The 21,710-nt window shown below is 58.0% G+C and overlaps 1 protein-coding gene across 3 annotated transcripts; it reads right to left on the bottom strand.

Annotated features, from left to right (window-relative positions):
• Nucleotides 1-445: 445 nt before the first annotated feature.
• Nucleotides 446-21,574, bottom strand: MTSS2 (MTSS I-BAR domain containing 2). 3 transcript variants are annotated; one of them, XM_023637305.2, is made up of 14 exons: nucleotides 21,367-21,574; nucleotides 16,416-16,477; nucleotides 16,256-16,329; nucleotides 15,318-15,402; nucleotides 15,125-15,216; nucleotides 14,966-15,040; nucleotides 13,550-13,707; nucleotides 13,028-13,135; nucleotides 11,949-12,046; nucleotides 9,961-10,087; nucleotides 4,466-4,540; nucleotides 3,978-4,154; nucleotides 3,634-3,799; nucleotides 446-3,552 (listed from the first exon to the last, which is right to left on the bottom strand). In XM_023637305.2, the coding sequence occupies exons 1-14, from the start codon at nucleotides 21,433-21,435 to the stop codon at nucleotides 2,783-2,785; spliced, it is 2,136 nt and encodes a 711-aa protein (XP_023493073.1). In that variant the 5' UTR covers nucleotides 21,436-21,574; the 3' UTR covers nucleotides 446-2,782. The 3 variants fall into 3 exon arrangements, with proteins under 3 accessions (XP_023493073.1, XP_023493071.1, XP_070118129.1); XM_023637303.2 differs by having other exon boundaries at nucleotides 9,961-10,183; nucleotides 21,367-21,573; XM_070262028.1 differs by lacking the exons at nucleotides 16,256-16,329; nucleotides 16,416-16,477; nucleotides 21,367-21,574 and adding an exon at nucleotides 14,405-14,544 and having other exon boundaries at nucleotides 9,961-10,183.
• Between the last annotated feature and the right edge of the window lie 136 nt (nucleotides 21,575-21,710).

Raw genomic sequence — 21,710 nt, 5'->3', positions numbered from 1 at the left:
ATGGACCTGGAGAGGACCTGGAGGCCTCCACCGCCTCCCCCTCCAGCTCCAGCCACGAGCGCAGGAAGTGGGAGGGAGTCCAGGAGGTGGGAGGTCGGGGCAGCCCTGGGGCCTGAGTCTGAAGATTGGGGTTTGGAATGGACCTGGAATGGTAGGTATTTGAGGAATTGTGTTCTTCCAGTCCTGCCCTAGCACATCAGGCCTCAGAAGCCTGATCCTGGGCAGTGCCTCCCCCCATCTGGCTGCCCGAAGACAGCCCCCAGCAGGGACAGAGCTGAGGCATTCAAAACTTAGGTCCTGGCACAAGACCTGGCCACTCCTGGCCCTGCCACACGGCGCCCTGGGCTGCCTGGCCAGGGTTTCGGGATGAGAAAGGGCTGGGGCGCAGGCAGGGTGCTGCGGGGGCAGGTGAGCAGCAGCCGAGGAAGGGAGGCGGAGGCGGGGGTGTTAATTACAGTACGACTTTATTAATACTGGAATCTTCACAGTGAATTTGTTACTTGAGCAGTGACTATTTAAATCAAGGGGGGGGGTGGAGGGGGTGGGGAGGAGAGGATAATTTATCCAAAAACCGACAGAAAGAAAAGAAACAAAATGGTTCAGATGGGATGGGGGGGCGGCAGGTGGAGGGAAGATGGGTGAGTAGGAACCAGGAGGGGAGGCCAGGGGTGGGGAAATAAATTAAAAAAAGGAACAAGTTAACAACAGCACCAGAAAAGTTACTTCAGTCAAAAGACGCTTTTGAAAAGAATATTTCTCTGTACAAAATGAAAAATAAAGCGAACGTAAAGAAGTCCCCCAAACCAAAGTTTGCGACGCGGGATGGTTGGCTCGGATCCCGAGGGGGTGGGCCTACGAGGTGGTCACTAAATGGACGAAGGTGATCAAGGGGATGGAGGAGTTATGTACAGCCCTAGGGTGGCTTGGAGGGGAGGGGGGACGGCGGAGCACGGGAGGGGTGCTGGCCTTTCCCCCAGGAGGCAAGCTCTTCCTCACAGGGACTTGAGGACCCATCCCCACCCCCACCCACTGCCCCTTACCCTGCTCACATCACACAACCTGCATCTTACATCAGCCCACCTGGGCAAACCCTGACGCAGCCCTGGGGGGAAGGGGCTGTGTAAGCCCCACCCCAAGGCTTCCCAAACTGGCCACCTGCTCTCCCAGCCCCTTCAGGCCCTCCCTCGCCCGGGCCACCTCCAGGTACCCAAACCTGGGCTCTGGGGTTGGCCGGAGCGCTCAGCAAGGCCCTTCTCAGACCTAGCAACTTACAGGTACCATTCTCCATCGCCCTCGGGGAGCCGGGGGCGGCTCCATCCACTTAGGGGCACCCTTGGTTCCCCAGACCCTCCTGGCCATGCTGCCTGGATCCCAGCTCCTGGCACAAAAACTAGCAGGGGCTCCAGCTTGGTGCTGGGAGACTCAGCCCCAACTGCTTCCCGTCCAGACTAGGAAATGCCTGCTCTCCGGAGCCCTGCGGGACCACAGGAAGCCCTGCGCACCTGCTTTCACCTGCTTAGAGGGGGCGCGGGACATGGTACATGGAGGGGGAGGGCACCCCGCCCCACCCCCAGCACAGGGCCGGGACTGCGGGGTGACCATCCTGGGAGGGCATCTCCTCTGGCAACAGAGAGTCAAAGCCAGTCTCCCTGGACTTGCCCCCAAGCCGGCGGCCCTGGCTCAGACCGCAGCCAGGCTGCAGGCCCTGGCCCTCACCAGCCTTAATTTGGCAATGTTCCAGATGCTGGGGAGAAGAACAGCTGCCCCCGGCTTCGGCGGAGCCAATTCGGCCCTCCTCCTCCCGCCATGGCCCACCAGGCCACTGTGGAGCCCTCTGTCCCTCAGGCACTCTCGGACACACCCTGTATTGTCCACCCTGTCCCCATACACAGTCCTTGTCCAGTCAGCTCCATTTTATTATATTCATAAAATAACCCCCCACACCCTCTACAGCTCCGGCCCCCACCCCCAAAGGGGACTGAAACTGTGACCAAAGTGCCCCCAGAGTTAAGTCCTGACGTGCCCAGATGAGGACCGGACACCTGAAAGCAGCTCCCGGACCTCTGGACTCCTGCCCTGCCCCCCAACCCAGCCCCACCGCAGGGGAAGGGGAGGCTGCCTCGGGATCCCCAGCCTCCTCCACGCAGGTCCCCTTCCCCCACGGCAGCTCACCTCCCTCCCCCTGCCCTCCCAATCACCAGCCACTCTGCCCAGCTTTCCGGTCACATCTGATACGTTAGCCAGTTGGGCACCCTGGCCCCTCCATGGCCACCCTGCCTCTCTGACGGGGAGAGAAGGAGAGAAGGGGGAGGGACGGGGGGCTCAGTCAGGGGCGGAGGGCGCCAGATTCCAAAAAGCCCGAGGCACGCTGACCTGACCGGGGCCAGGTGGCCAGGCTAGTTGAGCTGTGGCACTGGCCGGAATGGCCCAAGGCTGGCCGGCCCCTTGTCGTGGACTAGGAGCATAGCCCTGGGCCTGAGATGTGGCAAAGGCAGGGCCAGCAGGAGGAAGGTGGGACAGAGGAGGCCAGGAGAGTATCAAACAGGCTCCAGATCCAGTTCAGGCCCCCAGGCTCCGCCTGGCGAGCGTGAGAGAGAAGTCACTTCCTGTCCAGCCACGGAGATCCAAGCTGGGTGTCTCTTTCCGTAAAGTGGCTTTGCCTCATGTGACTTTAAAAGAAAGCAAGCTTGCCCAGCTCTGCTCTCTCCTGGCTGTGCCTTTGCTCTGAGCCGCCGCTGCCCACTGGCCTGGCGGGAGGCCAGAGGGTGGGAGGGTGGCGCCATCACAAGATGCGGGGCGCCGACCTGTCGTTGGTGACCGTCCTGCGGAGGCGCACCCCGCGTCGGATGGCCACCAGCATGTCTTCAGCTGGGGGGTCGCTGGTGGCAGCCGGGGGCGGGGTGGGCGTTTCCTCTGCGGGGGTGGTCGACAGGGCTGTGGGAAAGGGGAACTGGCCCTCGCCCAGGGCGTGGGCGCCTGCCACCAGCTCCCCGAGCTTCTCTACCAGGCTGTGCCGGTTGGCGGCCAGCTGCTGCTGCTGCTCATCGTCCTCCTCGCCCCCAGGCCCGGGGTAGCCAGCGGCCTCGGGGGACGCGCTGCCCCAGGCTGTGTTGGGCAGGCTGAGCCTCTTTGGGGAGGCCTTGGCCAGGTCCGGCACCAGCGGCGAGGCGGCCTCGTCGGTGTAGAAGACGCACTCCTCGCTGCCCGCCCGCGTGGGCCCTGCGTAACCGGGGGAGTCGGGCACGGTGGGCGTCTTCACTGGGACAATGGGTGGCCGGATGGGGATGGGGCCAGCACTGGAGAGGGCACGGCGCACGGTGGGCTTGGTGGAGGGCGTGCGGCGTATGGTGGCCACGCCGGGAGGTGCACCCGAGGCGGTGGGCAGCCCCGCGGTGGGTAGCCCGGCGGTGGAGGCCGGGCGCTTGGTCTGGATCAGGCGGCGGTAGTTCTGGGCAATGTTGCTGTTGCGAGGGATGGTGGACGACTTGTCGAACTCGGGCGGGCCCTCGCCGTCTGCATCCCCGTTCACCGAGTAGCAGTCGTAGTCGGAGCCTGCCGGGCACGGGAGGCAGTGGGCCTGGGGCCTGGGGGCTGTGAAGGCCCAGTAACCGACCCCCAGCCCCCGGCGCCTACCTTGGGAGGGGATGGTGTCCTCGGAGCACGAGGGCGTGGTGGTCTGCGTGCTGTAGCCGCTCGAGTACTGCAGCGAGTCCCGGCTGCTCTTCTGGTGCTCCAGGCTCAGGCCGCGGGTCAGCACCATGGCCAGGTCACTGGCCGCAGGGGACACCTCCTCACCATGCTGGGGGTGGTAAGACTGCAGGCTGAAGCCTCGCTCCCTGCTTCCCCCCTCAGCCCGGACTCCAGGCAGCCCCCACCAGGTGCTCGGAGCTGGTCCTGAGACAACTCACTGGGCTCCGGCCCTGACCTGGGAGTGAAGGTGGGGCCCTGGCTGGGGTACCCGGGGAGCTGGCGCCTACCTTGGCTGCAATAGTGGCAGGGGACATGCGGGGTCGTGGTGCTTCCTCTCCACTGGGGCCCAGGGCACCCCCGCTGGCCGGGCTGGGCTCTGTGTCTCGGAGGAGCTCCACTCGGTCCTTCCTCCGCTGCAGGGTGGTGCCTGCGGGCTGCTCGTGGGGGCCGGCCTTGGACCAGTCCTGCAGGGAACGGAGGCGGGTGAGGGGGACCCTTGGTCCTACTGCCCATGGCCAAAGGGGCCCCTAAATAGTTGAGGTTCAGGGTTTCCAGGCCCATGTGAGCCTCAGGCTCACAATCATGGCCAAGGGCAGAGCACGGAGATGCTGCAACCTCTGGTCCCACTAAGCCCAGGGGCAGGAAGGGGTGTCCCAGGGGAGTGGCTGCAGGTGGTGCCCAGGCAGCTTTTTTTGCGAGAACAGGCACTCTGTGCACACCCCTCTGGTCAGACCCGGGCCCTCCCTGCATCCCGCAGTGGGTGGGGAGCACTGACCGAGGTCGGGGAGCTGCACTCGCTAACAGACTGGCAGGTTTCTGAGGCCTCGGAGGACGCAGAGCTGGAGGACTTCTGCATGCAGACGCCAGCAGGCGGGTGGACAGGCCGGGAGGCAGGGAGGAGAGAACAGACGTGGTCACAGCGCCAGCATGCAGCAAGGTGTTCGATTTAGCACCACACCCTGTATGCCCTCAGGGCCACGGCTGTGAGCATCTGCAGAAAACGCAGTGCCCAGAGCGCACACCACAGGCATGGACCTACCCCACGGCCCAGCCCAAGAACCACACATTTTGAGCATTAATTACTCGACTTGCTGCTGATGGCCTGGACTGGTGGGCAAGGGAAAGAGATACTAAGGGTGGCAGTTAGGTGTCTGGCTTGAGCAGCTGGGCTGATAGTGTCCCTGTTTTCTCAGGAGGTCAGCCGGGGGGAGGCATGAAGTCAGAGTCCATCCTGCACATGTTAAGCTGTATCTACACAGGGATGCAATGTAGGCAACTGTACTTATGAGTCTGGAGTTTAGGGAGAAGCCAGGGTTGGAGCCACAAACCTAGCAGCCATGGGACAGAATAAGGTCACCTAGGTAGGGAGAGTAGTTAGAGAAGAGGGTCCGGGACCTTGGGCGTGCCAACATTTAGGGGTTGGGAAGAAGACGGTCCAGCAAAGGAGAGTGACAGCAGGAGCAGATGACATCACAGAAATCAGAGGAAGAGCCTGATGTGCAAAGGAGGGAGGGTCAGCTGTGCTGATGCTGCTGGGGGCCATCAGATGAGGGCAGCGGGGCGTCCGTGGAGACCTCAAGAACTGTTTCATAGAATGGTGGGGATGGAGGCCCATTTAAGAATGGACTGAAGCGTGCATGAGAGACACTGCTTTGGGCAGTCACGGCGACTGGCACCCTGGGAGGTCCCCCCAACTCAAAACAACTATCAAGAATGGAGAAAACAGAAGCAAGGGCAGAGACAGGACCATGAGTCCTGGAGAGTATCTACAAAAATCTCGATAGTTTCTCTCTGAGGTTGGGAAGAAGATAAGGATGCCCGCTATCACCATTCCTATTCAGCACCGGAAGTCCTAGCAGTGCAATAAGGCAAGAAAAAGAAGTAAAAAGCAAAAGGATTGGAAAAGAAGAAATAAAGCGGTCATTATTTGTAAATGACATGATTACACATAGAGACTACTCAAAAGAATCTACAATTATCAGAATTAACAAGTGATTTTAACAAGGTTAGTGGAGGGAAGACAAATGTACAAAAAAATATTTCTAAATGTTAGCAGATAACACACAATTGAAAAAACCCTAAGAAGCCAATATAATTTCTGGCAGCATCAATAAACGTCAAATACCCAGGAAAAAAATTCCAATGATAGATGTACAAGATCTTTACATGAAAACTATAAAACATTACAGTCACGTGCTGCATAACGATGGTTTGGTCAACAACAGACTGCATAAAGGATGGTGGTTGCATAAGATTAGCACCACACAGCCTAGGTGTGTAGGAGGCTATACCATCTAGGTTTGTGTAAGTGCACTCTATGATGTTGGCACAATAACGACATTGCCTAATGATGCATTTCTCAGATCATATCCCTGTCGTTAAGTGATGCATGACTGTCCTGAGGGAAGGTAAAGCCTAAATAAATGGAGAGACATACAGAATCCCAGTCAAAATCCCAGGAGATTTTTTTTTTGGTGAAAATTGACAAGCTGATATTAAAATTTATAAGGAAATGCAAAGGGCCCCAAATAAGCAAGGTGATACTGAAGAATAACAAAGCTAGAGGACTTTCATTATCAGATATCAAGATTTCTTTTATAAAGTTATAATAATTAAGATGCTGTGGTATTGGTACAAGAACAGACAAATTGACCAGTGGGACAGAATACAAACTCCAGAAACAGCCATACATATACAGATACCTGAGTTACGACAAAGGCAACATGGTAGAGCAGAAGGGGAAGAAGACAGTCTTGTCAATAAATTGTCAGTTAGGCATCCATATGGAAAAAATGGCCCCTACCTCACACCACACACACACAATTGATTCTAGATGAGCTGCAGATCTAAGGGAAAAAGTAAAACAAAAAAGCCTTTAGCGGAAAACATCTTTGTGACCTTGGAGTACACAAAAATATCTCAGGACACAAAGAGCAGTAACAATTTTAGAAAATGGATAAACTGGACATATATTAAAATGAAGAACTTTAGGTCATTAAAAGACCCCATTAAGAGAGTACAAAGGGAGTGCACAGAATCAGAGAAGATATCAGAGGAAGGACTTATAAATATACTATATAGGAAGTTCTATGAATCAATAAAACAAGATAACCTAGCAGAAAAATGGGCAAAAAATTTGAACAGGTCCTTCACAAAAGAGGATATCCAAATGACCTTTAAAAGTATGAAAAGGTGTTCAACCTCATTCATCGTTAGGGAAATGCAAATTAAAAACACAGGGCACTACTACCATACACACACCAGAATGGCTAAAATGAAAAAGATGTAGAATACCAACGGCTGGTGAGGATGTGGGATAGCAATAAGCCCCTGCTGTGCTATTCTTGCCAAAACTATGACCTCAAACTAATTATGGGAAGTCATCAGATAAACCCAAATCGAGAGCTATTCTACAAAATACCTGACTAGGACTCTGCAGAAGTATCAACGTCATGAAAGAGGAAGAGGGCCTGAAGAACTGGCAGACTGGAAAGTCGAACTAGTCACAGCTAACTGCAATGTAGGATCCTGCCCTGGGTCTTGGATTCCCGGACCAGAAAAAGGATATTAGTGAGAAAACTGGCAAAATTTGAAAAAAGTTCTAGATTAGTTAACAGCATTGTGCTCATGTTAACTTCTTGGTTTTGGAAATTGTTTGGTGGTTACATAGATGTTAACCTTAGGGTAGGCTGTGGGAGGGTAGGTGGGAACTCTATTCTTTTTGCAATTTTCCTCCAAGACTAAAATTATTAAACAAACAAACAAACAAAACCCCTCACTGGATAGGTTAAACAGCTATAAAATAGAGAAAAAGTAAATTGGAAGACAGACCTGAAGAAATTATCCAGAACGTAGGACAGAGAAACAAGGAGATGGAAAAGATGAGAGTGAAGAGACACAAAGAGAGAATGAGAAGGTCTGTCACACATTTAACTGGAATCCCAGTAGGAGAGAACAGAAAGAAAGTAGGAATAAAGAGAGGTGACTGAAAATTCCCACAACAAATGAAAGACACAAATACAAAGTTATAGGAATACAAACATCAAGTGAGGCTAAATAAAAACAAATCCATGACTAGACACACTGTAGCAAAACTAAAGAGAAGATCTGAAAAGTGGCCAGAGACAGAAGTCACATGCTCACAAAGGAGCAACAATGTAACTGATAGCAGACCTCTTCACCAACAATGGAAGCCAGAGCACAGTGGAAAAACATCTTCAAAGTAGGGAGACAGAATAACTGCCGCCTCAGAATTGTGTTCCTGGCAACATTAATTTTCAAGAAACGGGCAAAAATAATGCATATTTACATACAAACAAAAGCAAGTTTACTACTACAGATCTTTTCTAAAAGAACTTCTAAAGGATGTACTTTACTTCAGAAAGAAAGAAAGAAGAAAGATTTGAGATGCAAGAAAAAACGATGAACAAAGAAATGTGTGATCACAGGGCTAAGTCTAAAGAAATATTGTCTGTATAAAATAATGTTGAAATTAAGAAGAAAAGTGTCATTTTTAGGTGTTATAAAAAGGGAGAGAGTGACACATAATAGCTTATAAGTTGGAAGGGAGTGGGTAACTGAAGTCAAAATATATTAAAGTCCTTGAATTATTCAGGAGGAGAAGTTGTGACTTTGCTAAAGATGCATGGTAAAATTTCAACATAACCTGTAAAAGAAAAGAAATAGAGTATAACTTACAATCTGGTAGAGGGAAAATAATGGGAAAAATAAAAACCAAAGGAAAGGTAAGAGACAAAAAAAAGCACAGAAAAAGCAGAACAGATAGAAAGAAAAAAGTAAGACAAGTCTAAATATGTCAGTAATCATAATAAATATAATGGACTAAAAATGCCAATTAAGAGAGATTGTCAGATTGAATAAGAAAAGAAAATCTAGGTATATGCTGTTTACAAGAGACTCATCTAAAATGTAAGGATACAGTGAATTTAAAAGCAAAGAGATAAAAGATGACAATATAAATATGAACAGAAATAAAGCTGAGGTAGCTGTAGTAATATCTAACAAAACAGACTTTAACTTAGAAAGCATCTAAGGAACAGAGGATCAACGACACCATGTTAGAAGATTCAATTTACTATAAAGATAGAGGAATACAGACATGTCAAGCGAGGTTAAAGAAAAACAAATCCTTAATAGACACACTGTAGCAAAACTAAAGAGAACATCTGAAAAGCGACCAGAGAGAGTAGTCAGATCACTCACAAAGGAGCAACAATGTGACTGATAGCAGAGCTCTTAACCAACAACGGAAGCCAGAACCCAGTGGAAAAATATCTTTTAAATTTGTATGCGCCTAATAAAACAGTCTCAAAAAATATAAAGGAAACATGGATAGAACTATATGGAAGAAATGAACAAATCTATGGTTTTTCAATTATTTATCGGTGGAGACGACAGGAGTGAGTGGGAAATGAGGTAGAAATGGTCGGGGTAGACAACTCTTTTGAGAAGCTCTGCTGTGAAGGAGACTAGGTGGCTGGAGGAGAACGTGGGGGCAAAGGAGGGCTTTTGAGATGGATGAGACTAGAGTATGTTTGGGTACTGATAAGAATGAGCCAGCAGAGGGATAGAGACTGGCAGCACAGTGGGGACACCCTTGGTTAAAAGAACAAGAGAGCATAGAATGCTGAGCTCAAATGGAGGCACTAGCCATGATGGGGAGGGACAGCAGACAGATACAAATGCAGGCAGGGTCACTCTTGATACCCTGAGGACAGACCTTGGGCATGTGGCCTGACCTCCTTTTGTCTTCTGCTGTGGTCTCTCTGTCCATCTCATTGAGGCTGCAGGATCTGAGCCTGCATCTGAGGCCAGTCTCTGGGTTCAGAGTGAGTGGCTCAAGTGTGGAGACAGGGGAGGATGTCTGCAGATCCTGGGTACCCTGGGGATGTGTCCTAGGGCCAGCCACTCCATCACTGTAAGCCTATGCAGGAGAGCTGAGGCGCCAGAGCTGGCAAGCTGCCCCCTCCCAGCTCCTACGGCGGGATGAAGATAGGAGGCAAGGAATTGAGAAATGGGGAGGAAGTGGGGCCACAAAAGCCCCCTGCTGTGGCAGATGCTGGTGCTCCAACACCTTCCCCACCTCTCCTTAGCCTTGAAGCAGTGAGCTCACATTGGTCCCCAATGCAGTGGTCCTGGGGACCTCCAGGCCAGTCTCAACAGGTGTAGGTGGCCCCACATGTGGACAGCCTGAAGCTGGCATGAGGCTGCAGCACCCTACCCCAGGTGGTCCTGTGGACACTGGCTCACCTGGCTGGTGATGTCTGAAGGCATGGGTGAGGGTGGCTTGGAGTAGGTGGCATCCTGGGAGATGAAGCCAGAGTCGTGGGAGGAGACACTGGAGAGGCGGGCGGTGGTGGTGGCTGGCTGCGCCAGGCTGCGGTAGCGACAGGTGGAACTGGGTGAGTATGTTTGGGCACCCCCAGGCCATGGGGCTCCGCCACCCTTGGCACTGCTACTGCTGCTGGGGGCGCTGGGGGAGTAGAAGAGGCAGGCACAGCAGCCAGACAAGAAGACACAGGGGTGCGTATGGAAGGGAGGGTGACAGATGAGGGTAGGGGAGAGAGGTAAGGGGCAAAGGAAGGAAAAGACAATGTCAGACTACAAGGTCCTGAGACCAGGGGCCACAGAGGAGCTGGGTTCTGGGATCTTGGGGGAGGGCGGGGCCTAGGCAGGGGACAGCATTGAAGAGCTGGTCCAGCGCCTACCCCTGGAGTGCCCCAGTGCTCCAGGGTATGCCCAGGGCGAAGCTGTCTCTCTGCCTCCTACTCTGCCATTAGGAACAGTAGACCTTAGGTTAACAATGGGGAAACTGAGTCACCAAGTGTCGAACAGTTTCACAGTTGGGCTAGAACCAGACACAAGTGTGGTCATTTCTAGACTGCCTTCGCAAAGTCTGATGTTTACCATCAAATCCTATTTGGTTGTTTATGTGTGCTGACGGTCTGTGTGGGTCCTGGACCCACCACCGCCCTCATCCCCTCCACCCTGAGGGTGTCCACCCTCCCTAGCTCAATCCTCCACACAACCATTTCACCCTTGGGCATGCTCCCGGCACTTAAGGTTGCCTTCCTCCTGAGTTTGACCCTGAGGCCCTTCAGCCCCCAGCCTTGGTCATGGGTGTCCCCTGCAATCAATTATCCCTCCTGTGATGGCCACCCACTTGGGGTCCGGCAGACCTGGGCCCTCCTCTCCCTGCAGGAGATGCTGATTGCTGTGCCCGGCTTTCCTCCCAGGCCCCATGCTCAGTACCCAGCAGAGGCTGTTCTGGGGAAGGGTGCCTGGCACAGAGGGTGCTCCCCACCAGTAACTCGCTCTGTGCTCACTGCTCTCCCCCTGAGGAGCCTTGAATCTTAACTGTCTCCTCCAAATCCTGCCCCGGGGACAGCCCTGGAAGCATCCCTGATCCGGAGACTGCCCGGTGATTGAAGGAGACCTCGGGGCCAGCCTGGGTTGGGGTTCGGGCCTGTGGCATCTGCCGGGCACCAGCTCTCAGGAACCAGCCAGGCTGGAGGATCCCTTACCTTGTGGCCTCAGCATATGTTCCCAGAAGCCTCCATATTCTTCCCTGACCTAATTCTTTTTTTTTTTTTTTGAGGAAGATTAGCCCTGAGCTAACATCTGCTGCCAATCTTCCTCTTTTTGCTGAGGAAGACTGGCCCTGAGCTAACGTCTGTGCCCATCTTCCTCTACTTTATATGTGGGATGCCTGCCACAGCATGGCTTGCCAAGCGGTGCCATGTCCGCACCCGGGATCCGAACCTGCAAACCCCAGGCCGCCGAAGCGGAACGTGCAAACTTAACTGCTGCACCACTGGGCCGGCCCCTCCGACCTAATTCTTACTATTCCCCCAGACTGTGCTGGGCCAGGCAGAGCCCAGTGGCTAAATGCTGGGACTCTGTGCCTCAGTTTCCCCTTCTGTGAAATGGAGACAACACCATACCTGATACGGTGGTGTTAGGATTCAGTGAAGAAAATGCACAAAGCATTTACTTATTGCTCCGTAAGTGGAGCTGCTCCTGCCCTCCTCTTCCTGCTAACACCTGTCTGGCACCAGCAGCAGCCTTGCGACCAGGGTCCATGTGTCGTCTACACTTGCAAATTCCTTGATGACGTAGACATTGTGGGATTCTGGGGCCCTGAAGCAATTCTTGATGTGGCTTTGGTAGGAGCTTCCCCATTCCCTCCTGGGGTACCCCTGCCCCTCCCGACCCCATCACCCTCCCTGCCCCCTGACCTGCACATGCTGGACTTCCGGGAGCTGGAGCTGCTGGGTGATGAGGGTGGGGTCTGGTATGACCAGCTGTAGTCAGAGCCCTTCAGGTCTTTGATCACCTGGATGGGACAGGGATGGGGTCACTGGAGGCAGCCCTGCTCTACAGAGAGCCTTATCACTTTCCTGGGGCCCCCACTCTCTTCTCTATTTAGAACCAGGCCCCAGCAGGAGGCCCCCAGGAGTCTGAAGGCCCCCCCAGCTTTTTCCAAATGCAAGCTCCTTACTCAGGCAGGTGGGAAGCAGGGCTGCCAGAGGGCTGGGGGTGCTGGGGGGAGATTCTGCCCTCTCTGATTCTCAGGGATGCTGCCTCCACCTGGGCCAGGCCCCCTCAGCTCACACACACTGAGTGGATTCTGAGCCCAGCCTGGGCCAGACAGGGGACATGGGAGAACCAAGCACTCCTGAGGATTCACTGTCACTGGCAGAGGAGCCAGGCAGAGTGACCATGGAGGACACCATGAGCTTCAAATTCCGGCTCTGCTGTGCCCCTTGGGCAAGTTCCTGGACCTCTCTGAGCCTCAGTTTTCTCCCGTGAAATGTAGGCAACTGTTCTTGTCTTAGAGGTGATTCAGTAAGATATGCTCAGCGGAGTGCTGGGCATACAGTGAGCTCCTAGTGAGAGCAATGCCAGGTAGGGCTGATGCTGGTGCAGTGGGAGCACAGTGATGGGGTGAGGTGGGCAGGGCGGCATGTGTGTGCAGGTGTGCCTGTGTCTAGCGGAGGTGACAGGTTCTGGGCATGGGTGGCGGCAGGCATTGCCAGGTCTGGCTTGCTCAAGTGGAGACTGGGGGCAGACGCAGGGCCAAGGCCCACGGATCTGGGACTCCACCCACCTGCTCTCAGGCTGAGGCCCCTGCTGGGTCCTGGGCACGCCACCCCTCACCTGGGCAGGTGCTCCTGGGTGCCCCACCGTGGGTGTTGAGACATGTCTGGTCCTCTGTCCCCAGCTACCTCCCCCAAATGCTGTCCCCTTCCTCCTCTACTGTCCCCAGTCAAGGGCAGGCCCTCCCCCGGTCCCCCATCCCCAAGGCTGGTCGCACCTGCTCGCTAGCGGGAGGCAGCTTGTGCGGCTCAGCGGTCAGCACCACCAGGTCGTCGATGATGCCCTGCAGGTGGGTGATCTCACCCAGCATGGTCAGCTCGCCGTTCTGGGGAAGCAGCCCGTCAGACCCACTGGCCCTCCCTGCTCGCCCAGCCTGGAGGGACAGGCCTCACCTGGCCTCTCTCTCTCATCCTCCCCACTAGCCCAGGCTGCTCGGGGTGACAGAGGCTGGCACGACCATCCATCTGGACCAAATACATGCATGAGCTACGAGACCTGTCTTTGGGCCAAGAGCATGTGGCTCTGAACGCAGCCAGCCAGGGATCACTGAGAAGTGGCCTTCTTTGAAGGTCAAAGGGTCAATCCTGGGCCTGCCCCAACCTGCCAGGACCTCTGAGTTACCCAGAAGAACTCTTGCCCAGTGGCTCCCAAATCCTGATTCTTGGGATTTTGGGGGCACCTCTCAACTAGCCCAACTGTGGGGATGCTCAGAACGCCTCTCTGCCCCTGAGGGACCTACCACCACAGGCTGCAGGAAGGTGATGAAGGTGCAGAAGCGGCCGCGCTCCTCGATCAGGGCCCGGCGCACGGCCTGCTTCTCCGTCTCCTCCAGCAGCAAGTACATGTCGTTGACGTCCTGCAGGGCGCTGTCCAGCTGGGGCTGCAGGTCTCCTTTCCCTGGAGGGGTTGGGAGGAGAGGCCGCGCTGGGGACGCTGGCCTGGCTCGCTGCCTCCATGGCTCAGGGCCCATGGTGATGTCCCTGGTTGTGGGGCTGGGCACTGCCATGGGGGCCAGGGGACCAGGGAGGGTGGTCAGGACTGTGGGGCTTGTGGAGGGGCTGGTCCCAGAGCAGGCAGAGAGGAAAGAGAGAAACGCACACAGGAAAGACACCAAAGCTGCAAAGCCACCCAGGACCTGGGGCAGCCCTTGGAGCAGCTGTGCTCAGGGGAGCCCAGTGGAGGCCTCCACAACAGCTGAGTCTTCCACCCCCAGGATACCCTCACTGTCCGTGGGACGGTGCCCCCTGGCCCCACAGGGCACAGGAAGGTGGGGTGGAGGCTCAGCTCTAGGCCAGGCCCCTGCAGGGTGCCGGGCTCAGGAGAGCTAGGGGCTGGGTCCTGGGGGCAGGGAAAGGAGGGTATCTCAGTGTGGGCCCCCACTCAGCTTAGGGGGAGATGCACAAGGACAGCAACAGTGACACAAAGAAGCAGCGAGAGACAGAGAGAGGTGAGAGGATGATGTAGAGGAGATGGTGAAACAGGAAGTGGGCAAGCGACAGGTATGGACTCTGGGCAGGCCTGGCTGGGGCAGGGCAGCCAGGGCCTGTGTCCCCCACCCCACACGGTCCAACCCCTCTTGGCCTGGCAGACTGACCCAGCAGTGGCCCCCGACTCATCCCTGGCCAGGGGCCCTGGGGGCCCCAGGAGGACTGTGCCCCAGGCCCCTCCCTTGCTCGACGGACAGCCTTCCTCGCTCGTCCTTGGCCTGGAGAGGTTCCTTCCAAAGGCCCTGAGCTGGGGGAGACAGACAAATGCGACAAGGACGGGAGGAGCAGCTGGAGGGACGGACATTTGACTTACCAAGTAGCTCTACAGGAAGGATGTGGGAGGAGGAGAAGAGAAGAGACAGAGAAAGAAAGAATGTGTGAAAGACAGCCGGATGGACAGAGCCACTCCTGGGGGGGGGGAGGCGGGGCGCGGGGGCCTGGGCCTGAGGGGTCTCCTGCTGCCTCCCTGAGAGGGTCCTGGGCCAGGTCTGGGGTGCAGGGTGCTCCCTCCGTCCCACCCAACAGGTTGGAGGGTCCTGTGTCCAGAATAGGGCTCCTTTGGCCAGGAGGATGATGCCCTGGGGTGCCACATGGCGGGGAGGCTGGTGGAGGGGGATACGGAGTGGGGCCCGGGGGGGCTGTGCCTGATGGGCCGCTCTGGGCTCTACCTTTGCGCGCTTTCTTCTGCAGCTTCAGCGTGTCTGAAGACTTCTTTTTGATCTCATGCCGGGCTCGTTTGTACTCTGCGCAGAGGGGAGAGAGGAGCGCTGTGATGGGGGTCTCTGCGGAGTTGGGGCCGAAAGCCCCCGCCCCAGCTCCGGCCCCACCTTTCGCGTGGTCCTTGTCCAGTTGGTTGGCTGACTTCTTCCAGTCCTCGATGCGCTCCTGCAGCGGGTTGATGAGGCTCTCCAGCAGTGCGCTGTGGGCGGGGCACGCAGGTCAGGGCTACTAGGGTGGGGATGGGGTGGGGTTGTGTCTCCCTGCGTCCCCTGCGCCCGCCCACCCGCGGCGCCCACTCACTTGGTGAACTGGCGCAGCTTGGTCTCGATGCTGCGGTGGCGCATGCACATGCGCGTGAGCGCCGAGCCGATGTCCCGCGTGGCCCCTGGCGAGGCAAGCGCGCGGGGTGGGAAGGAGCCCGTCCGGGCCTCTGCAGTCCCGGCCTGTGGCCACCAGGGGGCGCGCCGGCCCGCGAAGACCCCGCAGCCCGCGCCCGCCCACCGCATTCCGCAAGCCGGCGGGCCGCTGCGGGGATTTGATCCTGCCTCAACATTTACCCAGGCCCTAGTCCGCATGGGGCCAGGCCCTGCCCACCCCGGCCATGCCTGCCTCCTGGAGCTGCGGATGCTCTCGTTGTCAGACCAGGAGCCTCCCTTCGCCCCAGCTGGCAGAGGCCAGCATGAAGGACCATGCAAAGAGTCAGCCAAAATTCCCTCCCGCCCACAGGGAACCACCTCCAGCTGCACACAGATGCAGGCACCAAGGTGTGAGCACCTGTCCATTGCCTTGGTTCTCACCACCCGAAGGAACAGGGGCCCCGGCTCCTGCGACTCGGACCAGAAGGCAGAGGAGACACCCAGGCAAACAGGGAACCTCCCCTGTCTCCGGGGGTTCTCAGAAGGGCAATGGGATGGATGAGAAGCCATAACCAGACTTACTGTACAGAAGGGTACAACTGTACACTGTACAACTGTGCCTGCGGGGTCAAGTGAGCCACCCACAGCAATAATGGAAGCCCCCTGTAGTAATCCCTGTCACTGCTCACCCACTCCTGCTTGCATGCCTCTAATGATGAAGGCCTCACTCGCTCCATAACCAGCCCCTGCCATTATAGAGCAGAACTCAAGGTCCTGACTCTGGGCCTGGTGTCCTCTACCTGGCTCACACTCCACTCAGCCTTTCCAGCCTGCAAGCCCAACCTGGGGCATCCCCAACCTCCAGCCACGCCCCCTCCCCACCTCGAGTGTTGGTGGCCATGTCTGCCACTTTCTGGAAGGCATCCAAGAAGGCCACAGCAGCCAGCACAGTGGTCCTGGGGAGATGGACAGTGGGATGGTCTGTGGGTGAGCTGTCCTCTGTCCCGCCCCTCCCCAGCTGGGGCACCCTCAGCAGCCTCACCTCAGCTGGGAATGCAGCTTTGTGGCCTTGGAGTTGAAGTCCTCCCAGATGGGGTAGGAGCTCTGCCGAGGAGACGGGAGAGGAAGTGAGACTCCTTGGGGGCTGCTGGGCTCCACCTGTGCTGGGCTCCCCACATGCCTCCAATCAGATTCTGGGCAGTTTCTGAGAGAGCGGCTCTGTCCCCACAGAGAGGGAGGCTCCTGGGCCCTCTGGGAGAACAGAGGACCAAGGACAGAGCCATCGGGCACGAGGAGGGCCTGGCTCTAGGAACAGGTGCCTTTGCTCATCCCTCTCTCCCTGACAGTCAGGAGGTCTGTCCTACTGTCTACAGTGGCAACCATCTTGGCCCTCAGGGGACATGGAAACAATAAATGGCAGGTCCTGTCTCCTCGGGGCTCCCCAGAGGCCTGGCAGGGGATCTGGGCTGAGCTGTAGGAGGGGCACCATGTCCCCCTGGACACAGCCTGGGATGGTCCACATGGCACGGGCGCAGAGGTACAGTGTGCAGTGACAGGGCTCAAGGCATGCCAGGTCTAAACTGGGGCCTCTGGGGGCCCATACCCTGTGCCCCGGAAGCTGTTGCCAGCCCAGCCAGCTATCCATCCCAGGCCAGCAGCAGTGGCTCCCAGGCCTGGGGAGGCTGTGGCTGCTGCAGGGCCTGGCCAGCCTGCCCGGGACAGCCAGGCCCTGGGCTGAATGGAGCCTTGTGTGGCCAACAGAGCTACCTTTCTCCACCCCCGGCTCCCCTCCCCTCCTGGGGACACACTGTGGCCTTTATCCCAGCCTGGCCCAAAGCTATGAGTTGGGAGGGGGTTTCCCAGTAGGGAGGCTGGGCTCCTGGCGACCAAGCTGTCCAGTCTGATCAAGGGGCTTTTCTGGCTAATGCGCCCTCCTGCAGCTGCTGGGTCCTGGAGGAACCTCAGCCCTGGTCCAAGGGCCCTGTGCAGGGCTCCGTCCTCAAAGGGGAGCCCTGAGCCAGCAAAGCCCCAGCCCCAAGGGGCTTCCGACCCTCCCTTCCAGGTGGGATGGGGCACTGGGGGCTGGCGCTTTTCCTGAGGAAAGGGGGAAGCAGAGACCCCAGCAGCCCCCAGGGCCTCATAGGGAGGCTCTGCCTGGCCGGAACCCCGGAGCAGGTTCTAGCTGGCCTCTCCAGCTGAGGACGGCCTGCAGGGGTGGAAAGGAGACAGGACAGCTTCAGCAAGCCTTAGAAAGTCCCTCCATTCCCGGCGCAGCCCAACCAGGGTCCAGGGAAAGTAAATATTTGAGTTCACACAGGCTGGGGCGGGAGGGGGAGGCTGTGGGTGGGCTGTCTCCTCACAGGCACAGCTCAGGGGTAAAGGGACCTGGGATGTGGTCCCTGGCAGTCCTGAGGAGCTAATCCACATCTCAGCATGCCCAGGAGCCTTCTGAAAGGTGGCAGCCTCCTGCCACCTTGACCCTTCAGCCCCGAAGCCTTGCCAAGACCTCTAGGGAGGAGAGATGATGCTGGGGGTGCAGGGTCCAGAGGTGGCTCTTCTGGCCCCCAGGAAGCCTTCTCAGCGCCTTCAGCAGCCTCTGGGCAGTCTGAGAGAGCAAGGGACTAGGAGAAGCTGGAGAGAGACAGGTCCCTACTCCACTGAAGTCCCTGGGCTGAGCCCATTCCCTCAGCTTCCACCCAGATGAACCTATTCCATCCCAGGCCTTCACAGCCTTGATCTCCCAGTGGGGAGAGGACAAGATGAGGCGGGGGGAGGCCAGGCCCAGTTCCTCCTCAGCAGATGGCCGAGCACCTCAGTCTCTAAGGACTGGGGACTCCACTCCCCACCAATAATTCATAAAGGACCCCAGAAACAGGAGGTTGAGGGGCTGGGGCAGCCAGGGCCCAGAGAGCATCCTCAGTCTTCACCTGGGCCTGCACTCTCCCTGCGGCCATGCCCTGGCTGGCAGGCTCTAAGACTCCGGTTTATCATCACTAATAACAGTAATTGGTACTGCTGACCAAATGCTGCAGTGGGCCAGGCCCTGAGCTAAGCCATTCCATTGTGTGATCATATCGAATCCTTCCAAAGGCTCCTCAAAGGAACACAATTATCACCCCCATTCTACAGATGAGGAAACCGAGGCTCAGACTTGCCCAAGGCCACTGAGTGGCAGGGCCAGGATCTGATCCCATGTCTGATGGTCACTCCACATCAGGGCAGAGGGCTGAGTACCTGGGCATCAAGGGTGAGGAGGTGGCAGGGACAGGAGAAACACCAAGCACCGCCCCCTGCTTGTCACTAGAAGTGCCCAAGAGGATGGGATGACACCGATAAGGAGGCTGCTGAGGCTCCAGGCCCTTGGAGACTGTCTATGTCCAGGTGGTGGTCGTGGTTCAGAAGTGGGCTGTGCAGGGAGTGACCCAGGCTGCGATCCGAGAGAGAGGGCTTGCCGGTGACCCTGGGCCAGGGCCCCTCTCTGAGCCTCAGTTTCCTCACCAGTCAGATGAGGATGGGAACGGCACCTGTGTCCTCGGTCAGCGTGGAGACTTGAGGAGACACTGCAGAGGACGCCCTCGGCACTGTGCCTGGCCCGGAGTGAGTGCCCAGTCAGTGCTGCACCTCTGCCTGGAGCCCTCCCGCCCGGCAGGGCCTACGTGTCTGGGTGATCCTCCCTACTCCAGAGAGGATCGGCAAAGATGATGACCCCATTTTCCGGATGGAGGCCTCATTCATTCCGCTGAAGGTGCAGTCCGGTCTGCTGGGGGCCTGTGGCAGAGCGCCGGGTGCTGTGCCCAGTCCTGTCATCTTGGGCAAGTCCCCGCTCCTCTCTGGGCTCCAGTGGGCAACTAAGCTGAGTTAAACGAGGCACAGAAGGCAGGGAAAGCTCCTGAGGGCTCCCCTCCCCATCCCTGAGCTGGTATCCTCCTCTAGGCCCTCCAGGCTCCAGGGCAGCCCAGGGAGCCCTCCCTGCCCTAGTGGGCTACCCAGAGGCCAGGGGCTGGGCCTCCCAGATGGTCAGAGTGGGCTATTGTGGGGCCTGTGGAAGCCCTGGGGGACAAGTTCAGCCTCCTCGACGTGGCCACCTTCCTCTGTGGAAGCCCCCCTGCTTCTGTGGCTCAGGCCATTGAGGGAAACAGCCAGGGGCTGGCCCCAAATCCAGGTGTTTGGCCTCCAGGTGGCCCAGTCCGCTGCTCTGTCCCTGGCCTGAACACATGCCTGTGTCATAGGTACTTGGCATCACCCCAGGTGAAACCTCTCCCATTTTGCCCACACATAGCAGAAAATCCTGCCTGAATCTCTTGCTACACTCTGGATCTCTTTCCTTCTGTCTCATCCCAAAGTTCCTTGCAAATTGCCCGGAGAGGCAGGGAGGCGGTCCTGCCCCTCTTCTCCGAGCGGAGCAAAAGCTGCTGCTCTCTGCAGTGTTTGCGGAGAGAGGCTGCCAGCGGGAGGAGGGTGTGGGAAGGTCCCACCCTCTGCCAGCCCTGGGAGTGCCTGGGGGAGGGAGGTAGGGGGTGCCTGGTCCTAGGAAGGGATCCTGGTGGCAGGGCTGTGATGTCCACAGGGCAGGAGGGGCTGCTGAGGGCAGAGAGAAGCCAGGACTTCGGAGGGCTGGCAGAAGGGGCCCGGTGGTGTTGCAAGGGATGGCGGTCTCAGGGGAGGATCCTGTATGGGGGGGTGGTGGTGGGGGGCACCTCCATGCTGCTAACACTGCAGTCCCAGGTGAGGGTGGCTTCAGGCGAGGATCCTGTATGGGGGGGTGGTGGTGGGGGGCACCTCCATGCTGCTAACACTGCAGTCCCAGGTGAGGGTGGCTTCAGGCCTCTTCTAGGGGCAGGGATGTGGCCCCTGGGGCTGTTCCCCTGGCAGCATTGGGAGCCACCCAAAGGGCCTGCCCGACACTCTGGGGCGGGTTGCAGCATGGTGTGTGGTGTTTCCTCCCGGGCCTGCGATGTCACCGTGGGATTCTGTGTTGTGTACTTGGGAGTGTGCGACAGGCCATGAAGATGGGGGCCCACAGTCCTGCCCCAGAGGAGAGGGTATGGTCGCTGGTTCTTGGCCCCCACCCTGAGCTGGAGCTGGATCTCCTCTCTGCCTAGTCAGCCTGGGCCAGCCCTGACAAACCCTGGCCTCTTTGGGGCAGAGGTCCCCTAGCTCCCTAGATCAACAGTGAGTGGTGAGGTCAGGGACAGCATCCAACAGTCTCCTTAATGACCTTGAGCCATTCCCAGGCCTCAGTTTCCCCACCTGGTGGGCAGGGAATTGGTGGCCTGCTCCAGCCTGACCTTGGCAATCACAGCGATTGTAGGAGTGCCAGGGTAGGGAAGGCCCTCCCTTGGGGTTGCTCCACCAATCCCAACCTTCTCCTGTCCTCCTCCCAAGGTGAGGACAGAGGCCTTGGGATGCAGGGAGACTCGGCCTGGAGACCTTGGAGGCCTGGAGCTTCCTGGGGCTTGCTGCCACGACAAGGGGACAAGGGAAGTGGGGGGTGGCAGTCGCGGCGGCCTGGCGGGGAAGGAGTTAACGGTTCTCTGCTTCATTATTTCCCCGGCATTGGTGGTGACAGCATTGTCTGGACTCAGGGGCGTCGGGGGCGGGGGGGCACGGCGGTAGAAGGGGGCAGAGGCCGGAGACCCCAGACCTGTTAAAGGGCTGTAGTCGCCCCCAGAGCCAAACCCCATTCACGGTTTGGGGGTCCGGGGCGCAAGGGAGCCCGTGTGTGTCCAGGCTCGCGTCCGGACCCCACGGGTGCGCACAGACTCCGGACACCGCACGGATGCCCCGACACACGAGCACCCACATCCCCCCAGACAGGCACCCGAGACCTGGCTGCACAGCAGACGCAGGCCGGACACGGACACACTCAGACAAGGACACACAGACACCGCGGCGCACGGACACAGCAGGGCACCGCTGCCCGCCGCCGCGCGTCCCCAGAGGGGACCCGCACCCGCGCGCCCGGCAGCGCCGGCCCCGCCGCGCCCCGTTACCTTCATGTCGTTGACGATGGCCTGGAAGAGCCCGCCCAGGGCGCCGCACTCCTTCTCCGCCGTCTCCATGCTCGGGCCGGGCGGCGGCGGGGCGCAGGCAGGGCGCGGGAGCCGGGCCGCGCGGGCGCTCGCTCCGAGGCCGCCGGGCCTGCCGCCTCCGGGCCGCGCTCAGGGGCCGTCCGCGCCGCGCTCCGGGGACGCGGGCCGCCGCGGGGCGGCGCGGGCCATGTCGCGGCGTGGTTGGCGGGCGGCGCGGGGGGCGCGGCGCGGGCGGCCGGCGGCGCAGCCTGGGCGCGGGGACTGAGCGGCGGCGGTAATCCGAGCCGCCGAGCCTCGGCGTCACG

Source organism: Equus caballus, chromosome 3 (genome assembly GCF_041296265.1).
Source record: "Equus caballus isolate H_3958 breed thoroughbred chromosome 3, TB-T2T, whole genome shotgun sequence".
In the NCBI taxonomy this organism is placed as follows: Eukaryota; Metazoa; Chordata; class Mammalia; order Perissodactyla; family Equidae; genus Equus; species Equus caballus.
Note: the sequence above shows the minus strand (reverse complement) of the source record. Positions and strands in the feature narration are given on the sequence as shown.

Excerpts from the sequence above, each read along its gene's own strand:
- MTSS2 (XM_023637303.2), bottom strand. The coding sequence starts at position 21,435 with ATGGAGACGGCGGAGAAGGAGTGCGGCGCCCTGGGCGGGCTCTTCCAG. Across the intron at positions 16,478-21,366 it reads CCATCGTCAACGACATGAAG|AGCTCCTACCCCATCTGGGA; the intron begins GTAACGGGGCGC and ends TCTCCTCGGCAG. Across the intron at positions 4,541-9,960 it reads CTTCAGACATCACCAGCCAG|AAGTCCTCCAGCTCTGCGTC; the intron begins GTGAGCCAGTGT and ends GTCTGCATGCAG.